This window comes from Medicago sativa, chromosome 2, assembly GCF_051527215.1.
Source record: "Medicago sativa cultivar Bolivia chromosome 2, Bolivia_mono, whole genome shotgun sequence".
Classification (NCBI taxonomy): Eukaryota; Viridiplantae; Streptophyta; class Magnoliopsida; order Fabales; family Fabaceae; genus Medicago; species Medicago sativa.
In genome coordinates, this window is record NC_140750.1 from 72,057,503 (window position 1) to 72,085,365 (window position 27,863).

Below are 27,863 nucleotides of genomic sequence, written 5' to 3' on the forward strand. Positions count from 1 at the left end.
GTTGACAAAGCTTTAGGGATAGATAGGGTTGTCTACAACCATGGAGAACATGTTGTGAGAGTTTACTCAAATGCTAGTAGAAGGTCGCAAACAAGGTGTTCAAATCTCACATCCCACAACTAATGATCCACTAGGGTTTGAGAAAATTACACTCCTGAGAAATCATGCAGAAACTAATGATCACTTTCTCTAATTTTCTCTTATCCTAATCTTTTCTATTTTAACTCTTAAGAATTTATGAATGTGTTGCTTCTGAGGTTACTCTCACATGCAACCAAAACAACATAGAGATGAAGGAGAAGCTTCTTTTTGTTCTTCTCATCATCATATTTCTCCTTCTCCCAGTTTCAGCAAATACTCATCGATCGGGAACACGACGACATTGACGCTTGGAAGGAGAATTTTGAAGGTGAATAATGAAGTGGTTCTATTGTCTTATGGGAATGGTGATTTCACGGGAGCGATCGGGTTTGTGCTTGATTTGAGCGATAAACCTGTTTGGTTTTGTGTTAAGACAAGACATTATGATTTGTTGGCTGAAGATGGTGTTGTTAAGATTTTCAATTTGGAGGAAAGTGCTATTTCCACTTTTAGTGGTGCTGATGATATCCTCAAAGTTCTTTGAATGTTTTGTTATTGTAATTCTTCTATCAAGGGTTTCAACTTGAGTTACTTATTCTTTAATCGGTTTAGGTATATTCACTTTATTGTGTGTGTGAGATTCATTTTTTTTTGGGAAATGTTAACTTGTGCCCTTAAGGCACAAGTTAAGAGATTAAATATAGAAACATTTTATTGGAAATTGTGCATTCTATGTTTTAGAAATTTAAAATCTTATGTTTTTAAGATAGAAATTATGTTTTACTTCCATTTTTAGCTTCTTAACTTGTGCCCTAAGGGCACAAGTTAACACAACCCTTTTTTTTTCCCGTGGTTTTGAGTAAGATGAATGTGTACGTGAGAGGTTAAAGATCAAGATCAAAATTAAAATCTCGAGACGAATATGATTGTGTTGATGATGATTAATGTTTTCTGGAAGGAGTTGTATGCAATCCATATAGGAATTCTCCCTTTCTATTTTATTCTTATTAAAATTTGGAATTTTTAATTAAATAAAACAAAAAAGATTTTTCTCTAATTTGATTTGATTTTATAAATATTAAAATCATAGGAATATGCTGTAACTTTGCTTAAAAAAAAAAAAGGTAATATAATATATTGCATGGCCAGGACGTTCAAAGTGTGCACAAACCAGCAAAATCTCTACCTCAAGGAGTTTCTTAAAAAACAAAACATGTTATAGGGGTATATTTTAGAAAAAAAATTAGGACAAAAGTATAAACTCGCAATAATTGCAAGGATGAAATGCATATTTTAGCCTTGATTTTTTGACTTAAATTCATTGTTGAATTCATTTTACATGAATGTATTTAAACTTAAATTATTTTATCTTCAACTTAGTCAATCCTCTTAAAATAATTTTTTATCATTGCGAAATCAAATACACATAGTATATTTTGGTTACACCGTAGGAAGAGTCAAAAGTAAGTTTAAACACAATTTTTTTTTTTTTTTGATAAATTTGTGTGATGTCGATTATAATTGATTTTTCCTCTAAAATTTATTCTAATTTAATGCTATTATTTGGATATTTTGACTAAAATTAATGCTATTATTTGGATATTTTGACTAAAAAAATAGTTTTTAAACTAAAATTTAAGGTTCAACTTACATCTACATGTACCATATCAAACATAAATCCTTTATCACCCACTTAACCAAACATGAATTTCGGAAGGGGCGTAGTCAGGAAAACAAAAATCTTGGACGAGCCACTAAAATAAGGATGCCCCGTTGAAGGTTTCCGTTTTTTCTTAGCACCTCCTTCAGAACGGGTTGCGTACCAAAGATAACTTAGGTAGGCGTGGTGTCTTACTTGATGAGGGTTCTCCGTGTGTTTCTGGATGTGGTGGGGTGGAATCGGATCGCCATTTGTTTTTAAATTGCAATAATTTTGGCTTTCAATGGTATTCGTGATTGGGTGTGGGTCTCGATAGTTGATCCAAATTTTATAGTGGATCATTTCCATCATTATGCTTATTTGTCAGGTGGTTCGAAAAAAACGACAATATTTTATGCGCTTATTGTGGCTTGCTATAGTTTGGATGATTTGGCAAGAAAGAAATGATAGAACTTTAATAATAAGGCAAAATCTATGTTTCACTTGTTGGATAAGGTCAATTATTTATCGATGTGGTGGCCGAAGCAAAATGCTGTAAATGTTTCTATTGGGTTATTTGGGTGGTGGGCTGGTGGCAGCGTCCTTTAGATTGTTTGGATTTTGGACGTTGATTAGATGTTTTTACTTTGCTTCTTCTTATTGGTGAAGTGTTGTATTTAAACTTTGTTGTTCTTCCTTAGCACACCTTGTGTTGAGAGGAATATATTTTGTCGTTTAATGTAGGTTCTCTTTTGGCTTGTTAAAAAAAAACTTCAAGTTACTTGAAATAGGTAGGTGGATATTATTTAAAATTTTAAATGTATGTAATTTTATTTAATTTTTGATGGTCATTTTTGTGTATAATGCTTATTAAAACATAAACACTTTTTTATACTCTATCCGTCCCTACATATAAGCACCCTTTGCCTCTAATAAAAGGGTGATTATATATAGGGACGGAGGGAGTATATAATATTTATTTTTGTGGCCCATCCAGATTTATTTTTCCTGACTCCACCATTAATGAAGATGATGATGTCAGGGGTTGAGCAGCAGCAGGGAGGAGAGGGAGAGAAGTGGTTGATGATAGTGGAGGGAAAGGAAGAAAGGGGCAATTAATTCAGTGATTGGATACTAGTCCTACTAGTAAGGAAGGTGGTTCCAAAAATATGATTCTTTAGTTAATGAAAAATCGCATGCTATGATTTTCCAAGCAAAACCGACCCATAAGCATTGAAGATGGGGACGTGAGTAAGGGCCAGGGGAAGGAATGACATTAGAATCGGCAAGGGGAGCAATGATGAGGCAATTATTTTAGAAGATAAAAATAGGAAACTCAATGATATGTTCAATAATCATGAGCACGTACATGAATTGGATGTGGAGACAGAGAGAGAGAGAACATGATGGATTAATGGTGGTAGATGGCCAGTTGGAGAGTGTGACCCACGTGCCAATCCAAGGTCGGACACAAATAAGTTCAGGGCGTGATAATCAGTTAACAGCTACTGCTATCAGCTATCAGTCATCAACTATAAATCATCAGCTAATTTATCAGTTATCTGCTATTTTTACTAACTCGAGCGACATTATCTTATGTTTATCGTCATGTTTTTGATAATATTCCATCTTATATTAATTTCATTGCCCAAAAACATATGCATCAATTGTAAATGTAAGTTTTGCTATCAAGTTGAATTTTAATGTACAATAGATAAGTACTGTTTCTAGTGTTAATAAGCACATAAAATCAACAACTAAGACATGATGATAATTTAGCGGAATTTCACATATAAAATAAATAAATATTTTATAGAATTACTACACGGTGGTGGCAAAAACATTTATATCTAAATTCGTAAGCACATGAAATCCCAACGAGGACACTACGATAAATTAATGAAATTTAGCGAATAAATTAGATAAATATTTTATAAAATTACTATACTATGTGTCAAAGAAACCCATGTCCAAATTTATAAGCACGTAAAATCCGCAGAGAAGGTGGAGAATTTCACATATAAAATAAATAATTATTTTATAGAATTACTATGCAGAGGTGACTAAAAAATCGTATAAGCATTTTTTTGACAAAAACAAAATAGTGTAACGTTTTTATGCATGTGTAACATGCATATTTCAAGTATCAGTAATTACGTTGTTGAAAACTGAAACAATTCAATAAAAATATCACAAAGCAAACCAATTCAAACTGAAATTGCATTTAATTTGAATGTATTTGGACCTATGAAGCCCAGATACGGATACCGGTACGGGTACGATACGATACGGGTACGCGGATACGCAAATTTTTCAAAATTTAGGATACGATACGGCTAGGATACGTCAACAAAATTTTTATACTAAAACTTATATGTATGTAAAATACTTGAAGAAAATAAACATTGATTAAAAGAACTCAACACAAATTTTATCTAATATTGATTAACCGAATCATCTCTCCCAAGAAGTATAATTTTAAGCGGTTCATCGAGAAACAATTCTAGTGATGCATATCTAAAATTGAATCATATATATCTCCACTGAAGGTTTACATCATCGTCTCACTTTTTTACTCTTCATCTTTTTCTAGGATACGTATCTGTGAAGTATCTTATAAGTATCCTTGTGTATCTGCGGAGTATCGTATAAGTATCCGTTAAAATATTTTTTAAAAATTTAAATAATTAATTCGGATACTTTGTGGGTGCGTATCCGCTAGTATCCGTGGAGTATCGGTATCCGATACGTATCCGGTACGGGTACGTCTCCATTTTGAAGTATCCGGGCTTCATAGATTTGGACTTCTTTTTTTCTTTCAACTATATAGATTAGTTTGCATTTTTTATTTTACCAACCGAATCCACCAAAACTCAACATAAGAGAAACCAATACTTGTACTGCGTGTCTATCTATGCATGTTAATATTTGTATAATAAAGTTTATCTAAGTTAATATTTGTATGATAAATTCACACTTTTATTTGGTAAAATAAACGTCGGTGGAAAACTTATATAGGGTGGGAAAATTAGAACCACTTGACCAACTTTATCATCGTTACATGCAACAAGTGGTAACTTTTACAGTTTGACCCATATCTGATCTGAAATGCACCCACATGACATTTCTAGAGAGCTTTAGTCAAACAAAATGATTAATGTGGAATTAATGGTTATGTAAAACAAAACAAAAAATAATGTTTAGAATTTTGGTATTAGAATATAATAATACAAAGTACCAGTCAATTATGGAAGCTAGATACAAAGTCTATATAAGTGAGCAATCCAATTTGTGTTATCACAAACATAGAAGGAAAGAGATAAGCCTGCAAATACAATGACAATGGCTGTTTCTGAACTTAGAGTTTCATATCTAACAAGCACACTTGCTCGTTGTAATTTTGGGACTTCTACATATCAATCACGCATCTTATCGCTACAAAAATCAAATTCAAGGATTATGCATGGTAAATTATCGATCAAGTCCATTGCTCTCAATGAGAAGGTAGCTTTTAATTAGTAATCTCCCTATCTTATGATATATCCTCATAATAACAAATCTCCAATATGAAGTCTTGGGTGACTGTGATTTGTGTGTGTCTGTGTTAATGTTAATGTTAATGATTAGTGTGTTTGTTTTTACTATAGGGAAGTTAAAAATGATTCCAACCTTAAAATTGATTTTGACAAGTTTGTGGAATGTTGTAGTTGGTTTTGTCTTAGGAATTGTTTTTTTTTTTTTTTGAGAGGGTCTTAAGAATTGTTTTTCACTTGAAGTTAGTGTTTAAAATTTGCAGCTTTGACTGAAAACTTGATTTTTAAATTTAAATTCATTGTTGTGGATATAAAAAAATTATATTTATTGTTCAACCCATTTTTATATCATACATAAATCCTATCTCATTGAAAAAAAAAATTCCAAACATAAATCACTTGAAATTCAATCAATTTTATGGTTGGAATCATTTTTACCAAAACATAAATCACTTTGATTTTTGAAAAAAATAATATTTTTTAGACTATTTAAAAGTTGACTATAAAAGTTCTAGGACACTTTTTATATTTTGTTTCCTACCAAGTGTCTTTTAGCTTCTTCCTAAAAAATAAAAGGGCTATGTTAACAAGTGCCCTACATAAGAGCACCCGTTAAGGATCAAAAATAAGAAAATATTTGTAAATCTTATGTAGAAAATGTTCATTTTTAAAATTTCAATTGATTGAACACACAATTCCTAAAAAAAAAAGAAAATTCTTCTTTGGACTTCTAAACAAGTACCCCAAAGACAGTTGTTACCATTTCCCTATAACAAAAGATAACATATGTGGCTTAGAAAATATGATATATTAAAGTATCTGGTAAAATATTTTAATATACCATATTTTCTAAACACTCTTTCTAACACTTTCTCAAACTTATGAGTTTCTAATTCAAACTCATAAATTGAATGGAGAGAAAAACATAGATATGATTATGCAAAACAACTCGGTTTCTAAAAAAAATAAAGGGTTAAATGTTTTCCTCTCCTATTTGGGCAAGTTTTGGTTTATCGCTTGTATAAAAGATATTGGATCTCAATCTTCTAATTTGAAAATTATTTGGTTTTGTACTTTCGTTACTTTTGACGGTACGAAACATATGTTATATTAGGGGCAAACCAAAATTCGCTCAATTTACAGAGTGCGAAAGTACCGTAAATTTTAAAATTTAATGTCATGAATGTCTAAAATCAAATAATCATCAAATTACAAAGTTAAAATTCCAAGTTTTCTTTTTACGGGGGTAAACCAAAACTCGGTAAAATGACCTGGAAAAACACCATTAACCCAAAAATAAATAAATGCTCCAAAAAAGGTTTCAAACCATTTTTTTAACAAAGTAAATTAAAATAATGAAAAGTCAAAATTGTACATGTTTTGAGACTTAAAAAACTTTGTAGTAAAACTTAAGGGTGTGTATGATGTGCTAAAAATGAAGGATAAAACATGACAACTTTAATTTTATAGTGTTTGATTTGTAAAATTGTTTGAAGGACATGACTAACTGAAAGTAAGAGACATGACAAAAACTGAAATTCTTGTTCATCTCTAAACCACAACACATCTTCGTGTCTTACATACAAGTTTCTAAAACACTAAAATAACGTTTTATCTATAAAAAATCGTATAAGATAAAGAATTATTCAATATCATAAAAATTTATCCTGTAATGTTCTATCTTATGTTGTGATGTTCTGTCTTGTATTTTTTTTACAATGCTTACTAGTTAACCTATCAAACGCATCCGAAGAACCTATCTCATACAAACACTCAATTTAAAGATCCAATATACTCCCTTCGTTTCAAAATGAGTGTCGCTTTAGTCAAAAAAAATTGTTTCAAAATGAATGTCACTTTCGGTTTCCAATGCAATAATAACTTTTTCTTTTCAATTGTACCCTCCAATTAATACTCTGCACACTACTTTCAAAGTATTACTTTTAAAACTAACCAATAGTTGATAAGGATAATTTGGTAAAATAACCATTCTCTTTCTTTTAATCATTGCATTTTCTTAATATGTGTGTAAACACCTAAAACGACACTCATTTTGAAACAGAGGGAGCACAAGTGTACCTAAATTATACTTGTAACTAATTTTGCGGCCTAGGTGTGAGTGCTACATTTAATTGGAACTAATTTTGCGGCCTAGGTGTGAGTGCTACATTTAATTGGACCGTGTAAGAGTTGAGTTCAAAAACAGGATTGGCAATGGCTAGTGAAGAGCTGAAGAAAAGCTATTCTTTCTTATTAGAGCTTGAAGCGGATAACTTATGTGTAATGTTAGAGTGAATTGCAACCACCTAGCTTGGTTTGTGTTTTACTAGTATTGAGAATTCCTACAACACAAGTGGAGAAAATTATCAAAATAATAATATATGTTAATACAATTCACAATTTGTTTGTTTTTAGATGTTATTGGGCAGCAGCAACATTTTACGGTAAACTACAATATCACATCAGACATACATCGATAAAGTTTAACTCTAAATCACATCTTTTTTATTTAGAAGTAAATGGATTGAAATAAACTCATTTTTTAAAATAATGTGCCAACAATGCATTTGTTGATAGACCCTTATAAAATATTGGCTTAGAAATGTTTTTTAGTCTATATTAAAAATATTCAGATTTTATTTTGTTCATGTTAGTTGTCACCTTTACAAACTGAAGATAAGACCAAAAGTTTGGGTCAAGTCAAAAGAAGAAGCCGAGAAGCATTGCTAAATTCAAATGATCCTATTGTAACATTGAAGATGATTGACTCAATCCAAGGGCTGGGGATTGGTCACCATTTGGAAGATGAGATCAATGTTCAACTTGGGAGGATATGTGATTGGGACCCTTCTCAAGACCTTAATGCCACATCCCTTCAATTTCGGTTACTGAGGCATAATGGCTGGCCCACATGTTCTGGTATATTGCATTATTATTTGGATCCACTTTATGTATATGCTTTGAATTTTCTTATGCTTTGGTCTATTTTGTCATGTCAAGAGAGAAATAAACAATCAAAACATAGCGTAGGAAAATATAATTCTTAAAAACTAAATAGTATAATGAAAGAAAGAGATTCCAAATTTATTTTTTTATCGAGAAGTCTAATGACTATAACTTCACCGTTAAATTAAATATAGGAAATCACATATATAAACGTAGATCTCTACATATTAGAATGTGGAGAATCAAATCCATTCTTTTTATTTATAACTTTAGTGGGATTGTAATGATGTTCAAATTATTAAATATACATTATATAAAACTATTATTTATTACTTCAACAAGAGGCGAAACCAGACTTTTGATTTTGTGGGGGACAAAACCAAAAGATATATAACTTAAGTCAAAACAGTTCAAATTTGACATACATGCCCCCTATACAAATATTCCCAATGAAACAAACATATACAGTTAATTTACCAAAACATTTTCTTAAAAATACGAGAAATATATAATTTTTGTTGTCAAATAATCTAATGCTGAAAATCACAAACCTTGAATATAGAAAAGTGTAGAATCACATGTTTGAACTTATGCCCCAACATATTCAATATCCATGAAGCCATTAAGTGAATTATACTTACATGACATAATGACCTTATGGATACATGATGAAGCTCTAGGCATCCCCAATGTTTCCACCCCTGCATTTAGCCATCAAAATAGACTTAGTAGAAATCAGGCATTTATGATCATGTTGTAAATAATATAATCTTTATTGTTTAAAATAATAATAATAACTTTAGCAATCATAAGGAAGCATATGATCTAATATTCTAGGGGAATTAGTCACTTTAGTGCCCGTTTGGTTCAGCTTTGAATATAATTGATTCTGAGAGAATTGATTCTGATAGAATTGATTCTGACAGAATTGATTCTGAGAGAATTGATTTATGTTTGGATACAATTATGTAGAATTGATTAAACAAAATGATTTATGTTTGGATGCAATTATGTAGAATTGCTTTTGAATGTATAATTACTAAAATAGACATAGCTAAAGGAGAATTGATAAAGAATGAGAATTGATAAAGGGCAATAAAGTAAAATAACGTGTTGTAATAATAAAATATACAAACCTATACACGTTGTTCAAGGAGAATTGATTCTAGAAAAGTTAGAAGCTAGAATTTGTAGCTTCATGGGGAATTGCTTTTGGAGGACAAAAGCAATTCTAAAAAGCTGAACCAAACACGTTGTTTTTGGCTAGAATTGCTTTTGGCACTGTAGAGAATTGATTTTGGGCTAGAATTGCTTCTCAGAAGCCAAACCAAACAGGCCCTTAGTCCCTGAATCGGAAGGGATTCGTCACTTTAGTCCCTGAATGCAGATAAATTGCAAAATAGTCCCTGAATGTAGACTTTGTTAGTCAATTTAGTCCCTGAATGCAAACTTCGTTAGTCAATTTAGTCCCTGAATGTAGACTCCGTTAGTCACTTTAGTCCCTGAAATTGACCATGCAGGGACTGTTTTGCAATTTCTCTTCATTCAGGGACTAAAGTGACGAATTCTCTCCCATTCAGGGACTAAAGTGACTAATTCCCCAATATTCTATTATGATATGATTAAGTCCTTGTACTGTCTTTCAGTAAAAAAACGAGTGAATTAATGTATCTATTTCTATAGTGCCACACCTATACTGACATGCATTATTGGATTTCATTCAATAATGAATGTATTACTACTATATTCACGTTTATAAGTATTGTATAAAAGGTTACTTAAGTGTTGCTTTTTTTTTTTGTCATACTTAATTGTTGCTAAAATAAATAAACTTGATGATTTGATTAGTGTGGTTGTTTGGTTGTAGATGTTTTCAGGAAATTTTTGGACAAGAGTGGCAATTTTAGGGAATCACTTACCAAAGACGTTTGGGGTATGTTGAGTTTATATGAGGCATCATATTTAGGGACAGAAGATGAAGAGATATTAAAGAAAGCCATGGAATTTTCAAAGGCTCGTCTAAGTGAATTAATCCCACACCTTAGTCCTGAATTAGGTAGGCACGTTGGTAGATCCTTAACACTTCCAAAGCACCTAAGAATGGCAAGGTTAGAAGCTAGAAACTACATTGAAGAATATAGTCAAGAAAGTAACCAAATACCAACCCTTTTGGAATTGGCAAAGTTAAACTCTGAGATGATTCAGTCATTACACCAAAGAGAGTTAGCAGAAATATGCAGGTAATTTTATGTTTAAGATTATGCCACAGCAAAATATTTAATTAAAGGTGGACAAAATTGATTTGGATTTGTTGCGGTTATAATTTCACGCGTTAGTCAGAAGTAGTAGGATGAAGATCGTAGAGTTCAGATTTCAAACTTAGTATTTTCGAGTTAAAAAAAAAAATCAAAATATTGCTTTATTTTTGTCTATTCTCGATCCAATGGTCTCTTGACCATGTGAATGCGTGACATTTATGATGACACCAAATCTAAATCAATATTGAATATAATATCACACTACCAAAAAATTAAATTAGCAACCGATATTTAAAGATGAAATTTTTGAAATTTGTCTCTAGTTCTACCACTAATTTTAGCGACAAGGAACATCACAAATTATGTCTCAATTTATGTATTCCAACATTAATTTCTGCCATGAACATCAAAAACTTCATACTTCTTTTTGTCTACTACTATGTTATGAGAAATGCTACATTTCATAACTAGTTTATTTGATTTGATTAGGTGGTGGAAAGAGTTGGGACTTGTTGACAAACTTGGTTTTGCAAGAGATAGACCAACGGAGTGCTTCTTATGGACAGTAGGGATATTTCCAGAACCATGTCATTCAAATTGCCGCATTGAACTTACAAAAACCATTTGTATTTTGCTAGTTATGGATGATATCTTTGACACTTATGGCACATTAGATGAACTTGTTCTTTTCACAGAGGCAATTAAAAGGTTTGCTTTTGTAGAATTTTATGTATTTAAACTTGATTAACCATAGAAACTAATTATAAATTAACTATGCTAAACTAAACTTTATGTTTTACAGATGGGACCTTGATGCAATGGAGCAACTTCCTGAATACATGAAGATATGCTATATGGCATTATATAACACCACAAATGAAATTGCATATAGAATTCAGAAAGAACATGGACTAACCGTTGTTTCTCACCTGAAAAGAACAGTAAGAATCTAAATGTCATATAAATTAACATAAACCAAAGTATACCAAAGAGTGACATGTTAATAATTGTAGACTTGGTGATTAATTTGTGCAGTGGATTGACATATTTGAAGCATTTCTTGAAGAAGCCAAATGGTTCAATAATGGAAGTGTGCCAAATTTTAAGACATATTTGGATAATGGAGTGATTTCTGCAGGATCATGTATGGCATTGATGCATGCCACTTTCCTCATTGGTGATAGTCTCTCAAAGGAAACTATTTCCATGATAATGAAGTCATATCCCAGGCTCTTCACTTGCTCCGGGGAAATTCTTCGACTATGGGATGACTTAGGAACTTCAACGGTATCACTTGCACCGGCCAAATTTACATATATATATATATATATACACTTTGTTTTTAAAAATACCATGATTCCTGTAAAACAAATTGCAATCAAGTTAAAAATTCAATTAAGATTAATGACATATCTTACTAATTTTGATGTTCAGGAGGAACAAGAAAGAGGAGATAATGCTAGCAGTATACAATGCATGATGAGAGAGAATAATATTTCAGATGAAAATGAAGGAAGAATACAAATAAGGATGCTAATAGGGAACTTGTGGAGAGAGCTCAATGGTCTTGCCATGACCAAAAACATACCTTTGTCTGTTATCAAAGCTTCTCTTAACATGGCTAGAACTGCTCAAGTTATTTATCAACATGGAGATGATCAAAGCACATTTACTGTTGATGACTATGTGCAAACCTTGATCTTCACATCATTACCTACTAAAAATTGAGTTGAAGAGATACAGATTCTATGCCTATAGTATTTTATTTGAAAAATAGGGAAACATGCAATGCTTATAAAAAATAACTTGTACATTGAAAAAAAATAAAATAAAATTATAAATGACATATTTTTGTCATGGATCATATTTTTTTTTGAAGGAATGTCATGGATCATATTGTTTATTATATATAAGACTGCGGTCTTTGGCTAAGTAGAAATAAAGGCTACAAGAATTATGAACTATTTTGTTTAGCTTGGGAGGAATTAACCACCATATTTACCTGAGCCCTGAGGAATATTTTCATGGAGGAAAAATGGTTAAAGCTATAACAGTGTTAGCAAGAGCAAAATGGGTATACCTCTAAAAAATTGATAAGGGATGCTGCGATCTAAACAACAGTTAGGAAGTGCAAAATAGGGATACCAATAATAGGGAGGTTTTGCTTGCTCCTTCAGATTGTGTATGTCTTAATTTCTTCTTAAAATGGGTATACCTCTAAGCTATACACATGGTTTGAAGTATGAGAATGGTGTAAGATTTTTTGGGATGAAAAAATGGATTTTTGAGCTTAATGGGTCAAGCTAACATGAATTGCCATAAGAATAAGATTTTGTGTTAGTATAAGACATATGTTTATTACTAGAGATAGAGTAGTAATAAACAATAAAATAGAGAATATATCATCCTTATGCATGCATTTCCGAGGCAAAAAAATTCCTTTATTTTGCATACTAGGGGAAAAAAAGGTTACCTTGATGATCACAAGTTCCTGCGAGACTGGTTGAAAACTGATCTGACTTTTTTCCCAATCATATTTTGTTACTTTTATTTTGTTTCTGTTTAATTTCATCCATCATCATGGCAAGTGACCGTACTCCGGAAAATGACAAAACACCATGGCCTACAAGCCTTTCTCCAAAGATGGAGGAAGGTATGATTTCAATCACCATGCCAAAATCTAAATCTTGTTCTGCAAAATGTTAATAGAATTAGGGTCAATGTTGTTGTGCCCAATGCCCCTTTCAAGGTATTCGGCAATCTTGCTATAGAAAGCCGTATCGGAGCAAATAGTCCGAGGGGTTATAATCATGAGAATTTGAATAATTAATTCTCCAAGGGGAAATAACTTCTCCAACCATGGTTGGAGGCATAACGAATTTAACACTACCCAAAATTCCCCTCCTATTCAAACCCCTCAACAAATCATGGCAGGCATCTTAGGTTTCAAGAGAGCCTTTTAGAAAACTTCATGACAATTCAATTGAAGTGTCATCAAGAGATTAAGGAACAAATCTCTTAATCATGGATGCTATCAAATTCTTAGCCTCCAATGCAGACTATGTCCTCCCACACAAAATTAAAAGCCAAATTAAAATCTCTCAAACCTTTAACCAAATATATTCCAAAGCACTGATAAATGCCAAGAAGTGTTAAATTCATGATATATTTTAAGCACTTTTTGTTGCTTGCTTTGCAAGTAATTAAAGGAAAAGCCGAGAAATAAGCGTTAAATGCCTTATTACGCTTTACTTATCATTACTCTATCCTTTTGTGCAGAAATTAGCCTCAAGACAGAGCTTAAAGACCAAAACCATGAAAAAACACTATTTGGGCAGAAGCTGATCCAGGAGAGATGCAGCTCGCACTCAAACTCGCAACTGCGAGTAGCAGATGCGAGCAACTCGCAACTGCGAGCTCCCTTACTCGCAACTGCGAGTTAGGGCGGTTTAAACTCCTCATTTATGACGTGGCAACTTTTCATTGGTCCAGAGAAGCAACTCGCATCTGCGAGTGATGTAGCTCGCATCTGCGAGTTCAGGCAGGGCAGAGGCTATAAAATACCCACTTGCTATTCCTTGAAGATATTATGTTGGGATTTTCTTAGATATTTTTAGGATCCTTTTCTCTTAGTTTTTTCATAGCTTTTAGCTTGTAACTTTATAGAGAGAAATAAGGTAGATCATATAGAGTGAGAGTGGTTTTGGAAGTTGGATCTTTATTCCTTTGTTGAGACATCACAAGTGTAATGGTTCCTTCCTTTTCAATCCATCCTTGCAAGGCTTCCATGATGATGTGTAGCTAAATACCCTTTGTTGGGATGAGAGGTACTTGATCCTTGCTAAACATGTAATCTTTTGATCTTGCAATATATGGTTCTAGCAATTTATATTCAATATTGTTGTTATTCTTGTGTTAATACTTTCAATGAGATTCAAGATGCTTTGGACACAAACTCTTGAATCTAGAGCTAGTGTAGCAATATATCTTAGGTTAACTTACTTGACATCTTTGTTAATCTTGTGATAATCACCATAATCAAGAGTTAAATGCTTTCGGATACTTAATCAGGCTGGACACGGTCGATTAGGTTATTTGATCGACTTTGTTATCGTTTAAGGGATTTGGACACGAATGTTTAAACGATACCTTAGAGTTAATTATATCACTTTGGACACGAAGGATAGTTTAGAATTGATTGTGATAATGTTGTTTACAAAGTTAGAATTCGTACGGATCATTAGGTTACGTGTGACGCTTGGTTAAGGAACGCTACTCCTAACAAGTTTCAATCCTTATTTATCTCAACTTTTACTTTTTGCAATTAGTTTAGCTAGTTACATTTCAATTCAAACAAACAAGTACTCTTAGTACTTGGAATGATAATTGATGTTAAACTGTCCTTGATAACGCACTATTCCCTGTGGAGACGATATACAAATACTTATCTTGTTTGATGCTAAGAACGACTTTCATCAAGCACATACCTCCAATAATTAGGTAGATTTGGGGTCTAATTCATAGTGTATAGTTTCTCTGGTGATTATTGTCTCAACTGTTGTCATTCTATTTGCATATATGTGTTATATTTTCCTAAGAATAAGGACAAGTTTTATTCCTTTTTCTTATTTTGACCAGCGAAAAGACGGACACTAACGTTTTCACATGCTTGTATTTTCGATTTTTTTATTGCGCTAACGTTTTATGAGCGTTGTTTTTTTTATGAAATTTTGATTTTGATTAACACTAAAAAAATATAAATGTTTGTTGCTTTCAAGTTATAACAAATCAAACTAACCATAATTATCTATTTCAATGACACAAAAAATATATATAAAAAATTGGATATTTTTTTTAGCGACACCAGCAATATTATATAAATAGTTTTTTGAGGGTATAATTGGGATAATGAAAAGGTTTGTATAAATATATTCATCTAGTTTGTTACACTTTTTAAATGATAAAGAGAAGAAAAAAAAAACTAACATGTATTGAAAATTGAGGGTATTTTCAGAAAGAAAAAAGCCAACCTAAAAGAGCTAAATTAAAGTGTTTTCTTTATATATATCCTTATTTATTAATTTTGTTACGTCTGCAGCAACTTAACCTAATTTTTTCCCGCTAATTTGCTTTATTAGGTTTGCAATTATTTAACCTAACAAATTCCATCTAAAAAAATGTATTGCACACCAATTTCATTCCTATCCGCTTGCCCTTTTTTTTTGAAGAAAATATTTTCTACCATATCAATGATCACGTATGATCCTTCTATTTTATACTTTTTTTTGTCAAGAATTTTACACATTTTTTTTTGGATTTTTTTTTAATTTCATGCCTTTTTTTAACATCCTTATTTATCCTTATTTATTAATTTTGTTACGTCTGCAGCAACTTAACCTAATTTTTTCCCACTCATTTGCTTTATTAGGTTTGCAATTATTTTACCTAACAAATTCCATCTAAAAAAATGCATTGCACCAATTTCATTCCTATCCTCTTGCCTTTTTTTTTTGAAGAAAATATTTTCTACACGTATTTGATGCTGCACGTTTGTTCTAGAAACTATGAGCATATCAATGATCATGTTTGATGCCTTCTATTTTATACTTTTTTTTCGGCTACCCTAATTTCCATGTAAGCTTGGTTATATATACCTGAATTATTGATAGGATTACCGAATTTTCTTTTATAATATTTTTAGATGTCATACATTTTATGAAGTGTTTTATTTTGTCTACTATGGATTATCACATGTTATTTTTTCACCGTTACGTATTATATATTGCATTTTATTATTCGTATGTCAATCCCTTTACATTAAAGCCGAGCGGAGCACAGGTCAAAAATCTAGTTATAAATTATAAATATCGGGCGGATTATGGAGTAGTGCAACTTTTTTAATTCCTATATTTAACCTAAACACTAGGACGAGAATACTACCTCCGTCCCAATTTAATTGACACAATTTTGTTTTTCACACATATTAAGAAAAATGTATAAATAAAAGGGAAAATGGAATATATTGTATTGGAAATGATAAAAGTAGTATTATTTAGTGTTATATTGTATTGGGAATGATGAAAGTTGTATTGAAAATTGAAATGAGTCAGTTATTTTGGGACACTTTTTTTTAGAAAATGGGTCAGTTATTCCGGGACGGAGGGAGTAGTACATTGACACATCTCCTTAAAAAAAAAATAGTACATTCACACAATTATGTGAGTGATGGATGATTGATTGGTTGTATGTTGCCGGTAAGGGACATGAGATTTGAAGTCCAAATACAATAATACATGACATTAATAAATGAGCAATGATACATAGACATTCTTAGGTGACAATACACCCCTTAACATCCACACAAAAATCCGACACGTAGCTATGTGGATCCCACACAAGCACACTTTCTCACTCATCTCTTCTTCTCTCTTCTTAGTGCATGGAGTGTACAAGGGGTGTATGAGAATAGATGGTGTCTATATAACATTTTCCTTAATAAATGACTAGCAACAATGGTCACCTCGATTAAAATACCCTTGTCCGTCTACATGCTAGTTTTTTTTTTTTTTGTGGTGGTCGGAATTTGAACCCCGGACCTTGCATATTTTTATGCATTATCCATACCAACTGAGCTAAGCTCACGAGGACGTCTACAGGCTAGTATACAATAATAACGAACCATAACATAAATAACAAAGACAAATAAAAATGAAAGAGTGATATAAATATTGAAATATATATGAATAATTTCAAACACTTAAATATGGTAGGCTTGATTCTCAAATAATCCCCAATGGAGTCACGGACAAATCACATCAGTGAAAAGAAGTCCCCACATATTTCAATTTGTTTATGAGATGGATGCCTATGATGTTAAATTATGAGTAGAGTTATGAAGAAATATTTTTACTGTGTACTTGTATATGTTTAGAGGAGCACCAGAAACCTTCGTTTCCAACATTCACTTTAACAATCACTTGAAAATATACTGCTACATTGCAATCATAGGTAGTGAAAATTTAGTAAAAAAAACGTGGATGAAAACTTTACACGCATAGGTACGGAAAAATTAGGGCCACATAAGTGACATAAAAATCTTTATTTATTACCTGCAACGGTACGTACTGGCTTTTACCGTATACACGCCCACATGACATTTGCAGAGAGCAACTTTATTTCACAGTATTTGCCTATTTGGGTCGTTTGTTCTAGGGACAAAATTTAGTAACATAGAGCCACTCAATTTATAGAGTCTTTATAAGCTGGCAATCATATTTTGTGTTATTAATTATTATAACAAATAACCTAAGGAAAGGTACAGAGATAAGAGTGTACTCGTACAAATACAATGGTTGTTACTGAGCTTAGAGTTTCATGTCTCACAAGTGCACTTGCATGTTGCAATTCATGGTCTTCAACTTATCGTTCACAAATCTTATTGCAACAAAAATCAAAACCAGGGTTCATGCATCGTAAACTATCGACCAATTCCACTGCTCTCAATGACAAGGTAGGTTTTAGTAATCTCTGATCTCATAGTCTCTTACACTACTAGCACTACACCTCTTACGCCAACCATTATATGCAGTTGCACCATCTCATTCTCAATGACAAGGTATAACAAATTAGAAGGTTAAGACTATAACAATTAAGTAAATCGAACAAAACAAAACAAAACAGGACTTTGTATTTTTTAGGAAATGGCTCATCTTTTCTATCTTTGTATCAGATGCTTCCTAAAAGGATTTAGTAACTCTCTAAATATCAAATTGATGTATTATACATAAATTAATAAGTTGTAATTAGTTTTGCGTCCTAACTATATGTGCTATATTTAATTGGACTATGGAATAGTCGAGATTAAAATAATTTACAGATATTATAGTTTATTTCTCTCACATATGTTTATTAAAAAAAATATTGTATTGGCTTAGCAAATTATATAATGATAAACCAAACAATTAAACTCAAGTCGTTAATAAACTTCATTAAAAGCAAATTGTTCATGGTAACATGAGTTCGTTTACTAAATAAAAAAAAATTAAGTCAAACTTTACTTGCCTCCCAACCGAACACGAAATAATGATAGAACTCTATTTCAATGTGGTTGTAAATTTGGTATAACAAGTACATAAAACCTAGCCGCTGCTGCGCCAAATTTTATTTTTCTCGTCTCCTTTGTTCATCCTCTTCATCCACCGACAACGGGTGATTTATGACCAATTTTTAGCCCAATATCACTACTCTAATTTGTTTTTCTCTACATTTTCATGTAAATAAATGTTTTTCACATATATTAGTTTTTGTTTTGTGATTTTATTGTCTTAGTGTAACACGTCGTTTTGGTGTGGCATTATTATGATTTTTCATGTTGTTTCAATGTTCATTTGCAGATAGACTGATTAACTTCGATCCATTACAAATTGAACAATGACTTTGGCGTCTTAATGTTACAAATATCGAGGCATTGCTTCTTCATACACGTTATTTGTTTATATTTGTAGCCTTTGTCACATTTATAGTCATTTTATTGTTTTTTTTTTTGAAGGAAGACATTTTATGGTTGTATGCTATTAACATGTATGTTGTAAATTTGTTCACAAATTCATATTTTTTTTATTCTAGCAAGTTTATTTCCTCTCAATCGATGTATTCTACCAATATTTCTTTTTTTAGTTACAGAAAAAAAAATTCTGTTTCATGTTTTTTGTGTTAGGTGGCACCTTTACAAACGGATGATAGAACCAAACGTTTGGAGCAAGTTAAAAGAAGTCGAGAGACACTGTTTAACTCAAGTGATCATGTGGTAACATTGAAGATGATTGACTCAATCCAAGGGCTGGGAATTACTCACCATTTGGAAGATGAGATCAATGTTCAACTTGGGAGGATATGTGATTGGGACCTTTCTCAGGACCTCTTTGGCACATCCCTTCAATTTCGTTTACTGAGGCATAATGGCTGGCCTACAAGTTCTGGTACATTATATTCTTTGCGTTTTTCTTATGCGTTGGTACAATTTGCCATCTCAATAGACAAATATAGGGTTAAATAATGTAAAAAACAGTTTTTGATTATCCTTGCTATTTTAAGATTATTTGATTTTAGACCTTAAGCTCATTTGATTAGACAAATAATATGATGTGACATGTTGACTGTATATAATAAATGACATGATATGCCGCTTCAACATTTTTTAATTAAGTGGCATTTTTAGCTCAATTTTTTAAAAGAATAGTTAAACAAAATTAATATATATATATATATATATATATATATATATATATATTTTAAATTCTTTATCTTCCCCTTCATCACTAAATTTATCATCAATCCCAATAAAACTCATTTCCCTTTCATCTTCCTCACCTTGATCTTTCTCTTCACATTCATAACTTCATCATCAAGGTTAAGATTTATCAACAGGGTTAAGATTTATTCATATATCTAAACAAATGGGTTACAAAGGATGGGCGAGGAGGAAGAATAAAATGAGGACGAAGGTTTAGATCATGCTTATGGGTTATCACTTTAAAAATTTTGAGTTTCTGGATATTTTATGAAGGGTTTTTCTATCATGTGCAAACCCTTTTATGAATTTGAGATTATACTTCAAAGTTAACTTTTTAGATACATTTAAGAACTAATTTATTTGGTCTTGATTATAGACCAAATAAATAACTTTTGCTTATAACTGAGATCCGGAGCACTTGTAAACTAAATAAATAACCACTAAAATTACATTAATAACCTTACTTTAGTTTTTTGAAACGTGTTCCAATTGTTAATTTTTTTCTCATTTTTTTTTTGTTTAAAAAAACGATTACATTTTTCATTTATTCTTAAATATGATAAGTTACCATTTGTCAACTTCGCCTTGGTTCTAATATATCTCTTCATTGTTCTAATCTTATAGTTTAATACTATATTTAAATAGTTGTAGCTTCGGTGCTTTATCAGTTTAATCCAGTAAGTTAATGCATCTGTGCGTATATTGTCACACTCTTATATTGGCATGCATTTCCCTCAATAATGAATGTATTACTATCTAATTTAATACTATATATAATCGGATTTATAAGCATTGCTAAAATAAATTAAAAAAGTTATTCTGTTGTTTTTGTTGTAGACGTTTTCAAGAACTTTTTGGACAAGAGTGGCAATTTCAAGGAGTCACTCACCAAAGACATTTGGGGTATGTTGAGCCTATATGAGGCATCACATTTAGGAACAGAAGATGAAGAAATATTAAAGAAAGCCATGGAGTTTTCAAGTGCTCATCTAAATAAGTTAATCCCACACCTTAGTCCTAAAGTAGGCAGGAAGATTGCCAAATCCTTAACACTTCCAAAGCACCTAAGAATGGGAAGGTTAGAAGCTAGAAACTACATGGAAGAATATAGTCAAGAAAGTAACCAAATACCAACTCTTTTGGAATTGGCAAAGTTAGACTCTGAGATGATTCAGTCATTACACCAAAGAGAATTAACAGAAATCTGCAGGTGACTTTTATGCTCAAGATTACACTATAATAAAAAATTGAATTAAGTGTGTATTGAATGGATTTGTTGCACTATCATATTAGTGACCACTGACCGTTTGATCAAGGTCATATGATCCAGATTCAAGCTCGTATTTGAGATTTAAAAAATAAAATTTGCTTGATTTCTACAACGTCCGACCTTTATCCAATGGTCATCAATGTGCTGAATGTAGAAATGCAAGAAATTTGCGATTGCACTAAATTCAAATCTGCATTGAATAGTACTCCGATGTCAAAATACCAAAAAATTGAATTAGAAACTGATTCTTAAATATGAAAATTATAAAATTAGTCTTTAATAATGTGACTAGATTTGGTGACAACAAATTAGAGACACAATTTGTTTATTTTTTCTTAAATTTTGATTTTTAATTTTTCTTTTTCCTAGTAGTGCTATCAAGTTTTTTCAAATTCAAAAATAATGTATGCCAACTTTGATGTATGCCAAAAATGCAACAATTTCCCTGAGAAATGCTACATTTTGTAACTAGTTTATTGGATTTGTTTAGGTGGTGGAAAGAGTTGGGACTTATTGACAGACTAAATTTTGCAAGAGATAGACCAACAGAGTGTTTCTTATGGACAGTGGGGATATTTCCAGAACCATGTTATTCAAATTGTCGTATTGAACTTACAAAAACCATTTGCATTTTGGATGTTATTGATGACATCTTTGACAATTATGGTACATTAGATGAACTTGTTCTTTTCACAACAGCAATCAAAAGGTTTGTTTGTTTCTATAGAATTTGAATGCATTTAAACTTCATTAATTAACCATAGAAACTAATTATAAATTAATTAACCATGACTAAACTTTATGTTTTACAGATGGGACCTTGATGCAATGGAGCAACTTCCAGAATACATGAAGATATGCTATATGGCATTATATAACACCACAAATGAAATTGCATATAGAATTCAGAAAGAACATGGACTAACTGTTGTTTCTTACTTGAAAAGAACAGTAAGAACATGGATATCCAATATCTATTTATAACATACAATATAACTATTGTTAAAAACAGATTAGTATAATTCGAGTTTGCTGGTTAATTGGTGCAGTGGATGGACATGTTTGACGCATATCTGGAAGAAGCCAAATGGTTCAATAGTGGATATGTGCCAAGTTTTAAGACATATTTGGATAATGGAGCAATTTCTGTTGGATCATGCATGGCAATGGTGCATGCTACTTTCCTCATTGGTGATGGTCTCTCAAAGGAAACCACCATTTCCATGATGATGAAGCCATATCCTAGACTCTTCTCATGTTCAGGACAAATTCTTCGCCTATGGGATGACTTAGGAACTGCAAAGGTATCTCATTTTATCTGCGTAGCGAAAAAAGTTGAATTGCGATTAAAAATTATAAACCACAGATATCATCTCTAATTGTTAGACACTGAAATTAGAGATTAGTTTCATTTTTTTCATCTCTAACGTACGTAGGTTTGTGTAATATAGCCAGTGAATTTATATATTTATATAGACATCTGTTATATCTTGTTAGCGACAAGGACCGAGAATTGAGTCCAATTAGACCAATAACATGTTACAAGTGAAATTCTTTGAAAAAAAATATGTTACGAGTGAAATTGTGATGAGATGTTACTAATGTCTCATGTTCATCAGGAGGAACAGGAAAGAGGGGATAATGCTTCCAGCATAGAGTGCCTGATGGGAGAGAGTAATATTTTAGATGAAAATGAAGCAAGGAAACACATAAGGATGCTAATAGGGAATTTGTGGAGAGAGCTCAATGGTCTTGCCATGACCAAAACCATACCTTTGTCTGTTGTCAAAGCTTCTCTTAACATGGCTAGAACTGCTCAAGTTATTTATCAACATGGAGATGATCAAAGCACATTTACTGTTGATGACTATGTGCAAACCTTGATCTTCACATCATTACCTACTAGCAATTGAGTTGAAGAGATATCAATTTTATTCTATTTGAACAATCATATTCATGATGCACATTTAAGATGATAATAACTACCATTTAGATTATGAGATCACTATTTGGTTACCATTGAAAATGCCACAGTAATTATAAGATGATAATACCTTTTTTTTTTTTGTATACTTTCAGCGTTCTTCTCGTGCATTTCTTGTGCTGAGGAGAACCTTTTAGTTGGTTATATGCTTGTATATCATTTTGACTTGTTCAAAAAATGATAATAAGGGGAAGGAGTTAATAAACATAATCAGAGATTTAAGATTGGTATACTGCTCATTTATAAGGCTCTTTGAAATTCTAATCACCAAATCTTGTGCAAGTTTTAGTGCACCACAAGAACCGAAAATAAATTTTCAAATTGCATTAGGGATAAAAATTTTGAATTCATCCTAAAGGATCTTTAAGTGTGTGAAATTTGTAAGCGACTCACAAGGTATGTAGTTTGAATATTTCTTCTTGGAGATCGAAAAAACATCAGCCAGGTAGAATCTATCCCCGAGATTCTTCCAAACTTCAAATGCTTTGTCTATTCTTTGAACCGATTATAAGATGGATTCAGAAACTGATTGATGAATCCAAACAAGAAAAATGGTATTACATCTCTGCTACATTTCATAGGGAGGATAAAAAAGGCTCAGGCGGTTATAGCGAAACATCAACAAAAGTCGTCTCATTTGAGGCCATGTGAGCATAGTCACATAATTTGCTTGATATGCTATGAATCTCGAATTGGTACGTGCGTACTGGTTCATGGTACTTTTATGAATTGTTTCGCACAAATTTATCTAATTTGTGGAAACCAAAGAACCAATGAACCGAGATAAGTGGGTAAAGATCAAAGAAAGAGGATGAGGAGGAGACCTGTCTCAGAATCTTGTAGAAAGAGAGAACTGTATGTCAAGTTCGAAGAAAGAAAACCGTCTCTTGCACAATACATATGATAAAAAGAAAACAGAGAAAAAATGGTGAAAATAAAACAAAAAGTTTTGGTAAGTATGCATTTGTTGGACTTAGGTGCAGTTTGCTATTAATTAAATATTACTCCCTCTGTCCCTTAATGTAACCCCCCTTCGTATTTTTCACGTTTCTTAAGAAAAGTTGTCAGTGTAATTAATGTGTCTGTTTTGTGTATTAATATTACCAAATTGTCCTTTGTTTGTATGTGTATTAAATTTGACTATTCATATTTCAATACAAGTTAGTAGTATTAATCAGGGGTATGTTTAGGAAAAAAGTAATAAATGCATCTATTAATTTGAAAAGGGTGTTACATTTAGGGACAAAAATAAAATCAAGTGGTTACATTAAGGGACGGAGGGAGTATTAAGAGGTTTTGACTATTGAAGATAGTGTTGAGCAGTTAGATAGATACATTTAGGGATGATAAACTTTTATAAATGCTAGCGTTAAGATAGACATTAACATGTATGACAATTTCCATTTTTATTGGAAAGAAAGAATAAAATAGTACAATATGATAATAATGAAGTGAAGGGTAAAATTGAAAGAAATAATGTTATCAAAACATAATATTTTTCGTATAAGATCAAAATAATGATTTTTTTATAAAGAAAGAATAATTCATGGGTGCATCAATGGTATTTTTAGTTGTCTAATGATATAATCTCTCTCAATTATGTGCAATCTAAAACTGATTTATTCACTTTTTATAAAGAAAGAATGTTGTTCATTTACTACCATTTTAGTGTGTAGATGACCTTATCTTAGAAGGGAATAATCAAGAAAGAAATTTGACACGTGAAACAATTTTTGGATATTCAGTTCAAAATAAAAGACTTGTGACAACTTAGATTCTTTCTCCTTCAAAAAAAACTTCACAAAATTAAAAAACTATAAAAAAAAAAAAAATCCATTATGACCCTGATGAGTTAAGGAATCTGCACAATTAACTTCACGGAAGCAATTAACATGTTTTTTCCCCTTTGGCAAAACAGCATAGATTGCACCCTTATAATTTTGGATTCTTCATATTTTAGCCATTTACAATGACTATTTTCACACTTCTCCCCAATATATTTTTAAGAGGATGAGTGTTAAAATATGAAGAATTTAAAATTACGAGGAATCTGTATTTTTTATATGAACTATTTTCATACCTCGCTCAAATTTCATGGACTATTTGAATTATTAACCCTACACACACTCATTACCGGTGGACCATATCAGGTATTAACCCCACACACCGATTACTAGTCATTCCATACACAGCTAGTATGAAAACCTTAATAAACACTAAAGTAAATTGTTCACTATTGAAGGATGGCTTAGTAATTGATAACATAATTAGTATAATACTAATAAGAGATGGATATCAAGGATAAGAGTAGTATCTATTGTCATTGCCTCTGTTGAACAATATTGACTCAACAGAGTAACAAATATTGAAAACAAGGTATTTTTACTATAACCTGATATGATCCTAACATGCTCATCTTTTACCTGAAGAATTATATTGATATTGGAATAAAAATAACCAAATTAATTTTGGTTCAAAGTATTATTTTCATAGGTATGTCTGTCTTCTTTGCTTATATCTAAAACTTTGAATGTACGATTGAGGTGATCTTTGATTCGTTAGAAAGCTTAAATATTATATACATTTAATCTATTTGATTCAAGCGCAAATTCGGCCTATATCCTTCTATAAATCCAGATGAGTCTTTCGTAATAATCAACTAAGCCTTTGGGTACGTGTGAGAGTATTCTCTCATTGGTTCTGTATTGAACAAGGTAATTTATGATCTTATAAAAATACCACAATTCTTATATGGGGATCCTCACTTGACCCATCATTCCTTCTAATAATTCATAGAAAGTGATTGTGGCTCCCCATTTAATCTATTCCATATTTTCTTCATTTTATTACTTTGTTTCAATTATGTCCGAAATCTTTTAATACTTACTAATACTAATCTTGAAACAAGCAATTCTGGTCCTTTTTTAAAGTCACAATCGCACAAATTCATCATATTGTGAAAATGGCTAAGCTTCAATTTAGTTAGTTAGTCATCAATTGGTATCATATCGTCTATGAATGAATGAATAAAATATTAGATATATAAGAGAAATGAATCATATATTTAATTCCATAAGTTTTACTTGGAGATGTGACATCTCATTCTCTTGTAATCATAAAACATTGACTTCTTTTTTTCGGCGTTCCCCAACTCTCCAACAAGAAAGAAGAGTTTTAAGATGCCAATATTCTTGAGTCAATCACACCCAACGTGTCTAACATTGGAGGGAGTTGAACCCAATTACAAATGGCCATCCTCCACAATTTTTGCCACTAAACAACACAAGTTTTTGACAAATTAATTTCTCTTTCAAAACATTAATATCTCATTAATTACACATCATCATCATCAAACCTCTAAAACCACCCAAACTTCTTACCAGATTTTCCACTCCCAATAAACTATCATTTTTCTCTCCCTTCAGTTGCGCGTATCATTTTTGGATCTTAAAAATTGGTTCAAACAATTATTTCGATTAATTGAAATTAGTTATTTTGTTGTATTAATTGTTGTTAGAACTTTGGTTGTGTGGCTTAAATGACTTGTATTGGAATACATAATTTGAAGTGACCAAAAGATTCGTCATAATTTTTAGATTTTTTTTTCTCCTTCTCTCCAAATTCTTTGTGAATTGATCATTTGTTTCTCTTTTTCCTTTATTGCTTCTTTCTATGCATGTAAAATTGTTCACTATACTGGATTTCAAATGCATCTGAATTGCAGTCCAATCAAAACTAGAAATTGATAGATTCATATTATAATTTTATCACTAAAAACTTCACTTTTTAGTGTAATTTTATTACGGCTTGGCGTATTATATTCCATTTTTTATTGTTATTAAAAAAAATATTACTTAAGTTATTTATTCTGACTTTTTATTTGCAAAAATCACTAGACTAGATTATAACATTATTTTGCTTTCTCACTTTGACTTTTGAAGCATGTTTACTATTTTCAATTTGCTTATTTTTGTTTTTCTTTTAACATGAGTGTAATTAAATATGAAGGTAATTAAGGAACACAACCTGATGATATTGTTTGGTAAGAAAATAAAGTTACTAACTTAAATTGGTATAGTTTTTCCACCTCTTTTTTGTTGCTTTTGGCACCGCTTTGATAGTATATTAGTACTGGAATGGTCGAGTTTTCGTTTATTCTTCTAATTGAGAAGGGAATAAATTAGAAAATGGAATGGTTGAGATTTTTTTTGTTGAATGAATGGTTGAGATTTTATTCATTATTATTAAATTAAATGGTGAGATTTTATTAGAAAAAGCTAGCAAGGTGACAAAATCACGTGTCAATTTGAGAAACGGAAAAAGACGACAATCGTTTTAATGGATATTGACACTATCGAAATGTATAGGTCTACTGTTGTTGCATCAAAAGACGACGAAAAGAATAAACGCATCTATGATGGTTGGATTCCATTTGCATTCGATAACGTTTTTCATAAGGGAGACAAAATTTGTTGCAGTCTTAAAGTTTGCTTCTAATAACTTATTTGTTGAGATAGCTAGAGAAACTTCGTAAAGTTGGAAGAAAATTAAAATACTATGAATTTTAGTCCTTTGTTTTTTTTTTAGCTTGGAATACTTGTTGGATAGTGGGACAAATCTGTTACGACTTTTGGCGAGTTTAATGTGTTTGTGTGTTGTTGTGGTTTTTATGTTCACACAACTATTGTTAATCAATGATATTTATCTTGAACTGACGACAACAGTGAATAATCATAATTATGAAATAATTTCCACCGCAATGTAGAATTAGTTTGTTATTGTCGTTTTCAACTTTGATTAAAAATTAATTCCGCCTTTGTCATCGAATCGCAAAGTGTTTAAAGTGTCGTGAACCGTGCG

General features: G+C 31.5%; 2 protein-coding genes across 2 annotated transcripts; both read left to right on the forward strand.

Moving 5' to 3' along the window:
* The first annotated feature begins 5,016 nt into the window (after positions 1 to 5,016).
* Positions 5,017 to 12,361, forward strand: LOC146950411 (putative terpene synthase 11). Its single transcript, XM_085746332.1, has 7 exons — positions 5,017 to 5,224; positions 7,908 to 8,172; positions 10,067 to 10,439; positions 10,947 to 11,165; positions 11,260 to 11,398; positions 11,493 to 11,744; positions 11,892 to 12,361. Exons 1-7 carry the CDS (start codon positions 5,057 to 5,059, stop codon positions 12,183 to 12,185), a joined length of 1,710 nt encoding a protein of 569 aa, XP_085602458.1. The 5' UTR covers positions 5,017 to 5,056; the 3' UTR covers positions 12,186 to 12,361.
* A 5,281-nt stretch (positions 12,362 to 17,642) lies between these two features.
* Positions 17,643 to 23,072, forward strand: LOC146950412 (putative terpene synthase 11). The gene is made up of 7 exons (XM_085746333.1): positions 17,643 to 17,967; positions 19,174 to 19,435; positions 20,587 to 20,959; positions 21,510 to 21,728; positions 21,832 to 21,970; positions 22,069 to 22,323; positions 22,639 to 23,072. Exons 1-7 carry the CDS (start codon positions 17,806 to 17,808, stop codon positions 22,930 to 22,932), a joined length of 1,704 nt encoding a protein of 567 aa, XP_085602459.1. The 5' UTR covers positions 17,643 to 17,805; the 3' UTR covers positions 22,933 to 23,072.
* Positions 23,073 to 27,863: the final 4,791 nt, after the last annotated feature.

Coding starts and splice junctions, on each gene's coding strand:
- LOC146950411 (XM_085746332.1), top strand. CDS start 5,057: ATGACAATGGCTGTTTCTGAACTTAGAGTTTCATATCTAACAAGCACA. Junction 5,225..7,907: donor CCATTGCTCTCAATGAGAAG/GTAGCTTTTAAT, acceptor TGTTCATGTTAG/TTGTCACCTTTACAAACTGA. Junction 11,166..11,259: donor TTCACAGAGGCAATTAAAAG/GTTTGCTTTTGT, acceptor TATGTTTTACAG/ATGGGACCTTGATGCAATGG.
- LOC146950412 (XM_085746333.1), top strand. CDS start 17,806: ATGGTTGTTACTGAGCTTAGAGTTTCATGTCTCACAAGTGCACTTGCA. Junction 21,971..22,068: donor TTTCTTACTTGAAAAGAACA/GTAAGAACATGG, acceptor TAATTGGTGCAG/TGGATGGACATGTTTGACGC. Junction 22,324..22,638: donor ATGACTTAGGAACTGCAAAG/GTATCTCATTTT, acceptor CATGTTCATCAG/GAGGAACAGGAAAGAGGGGA.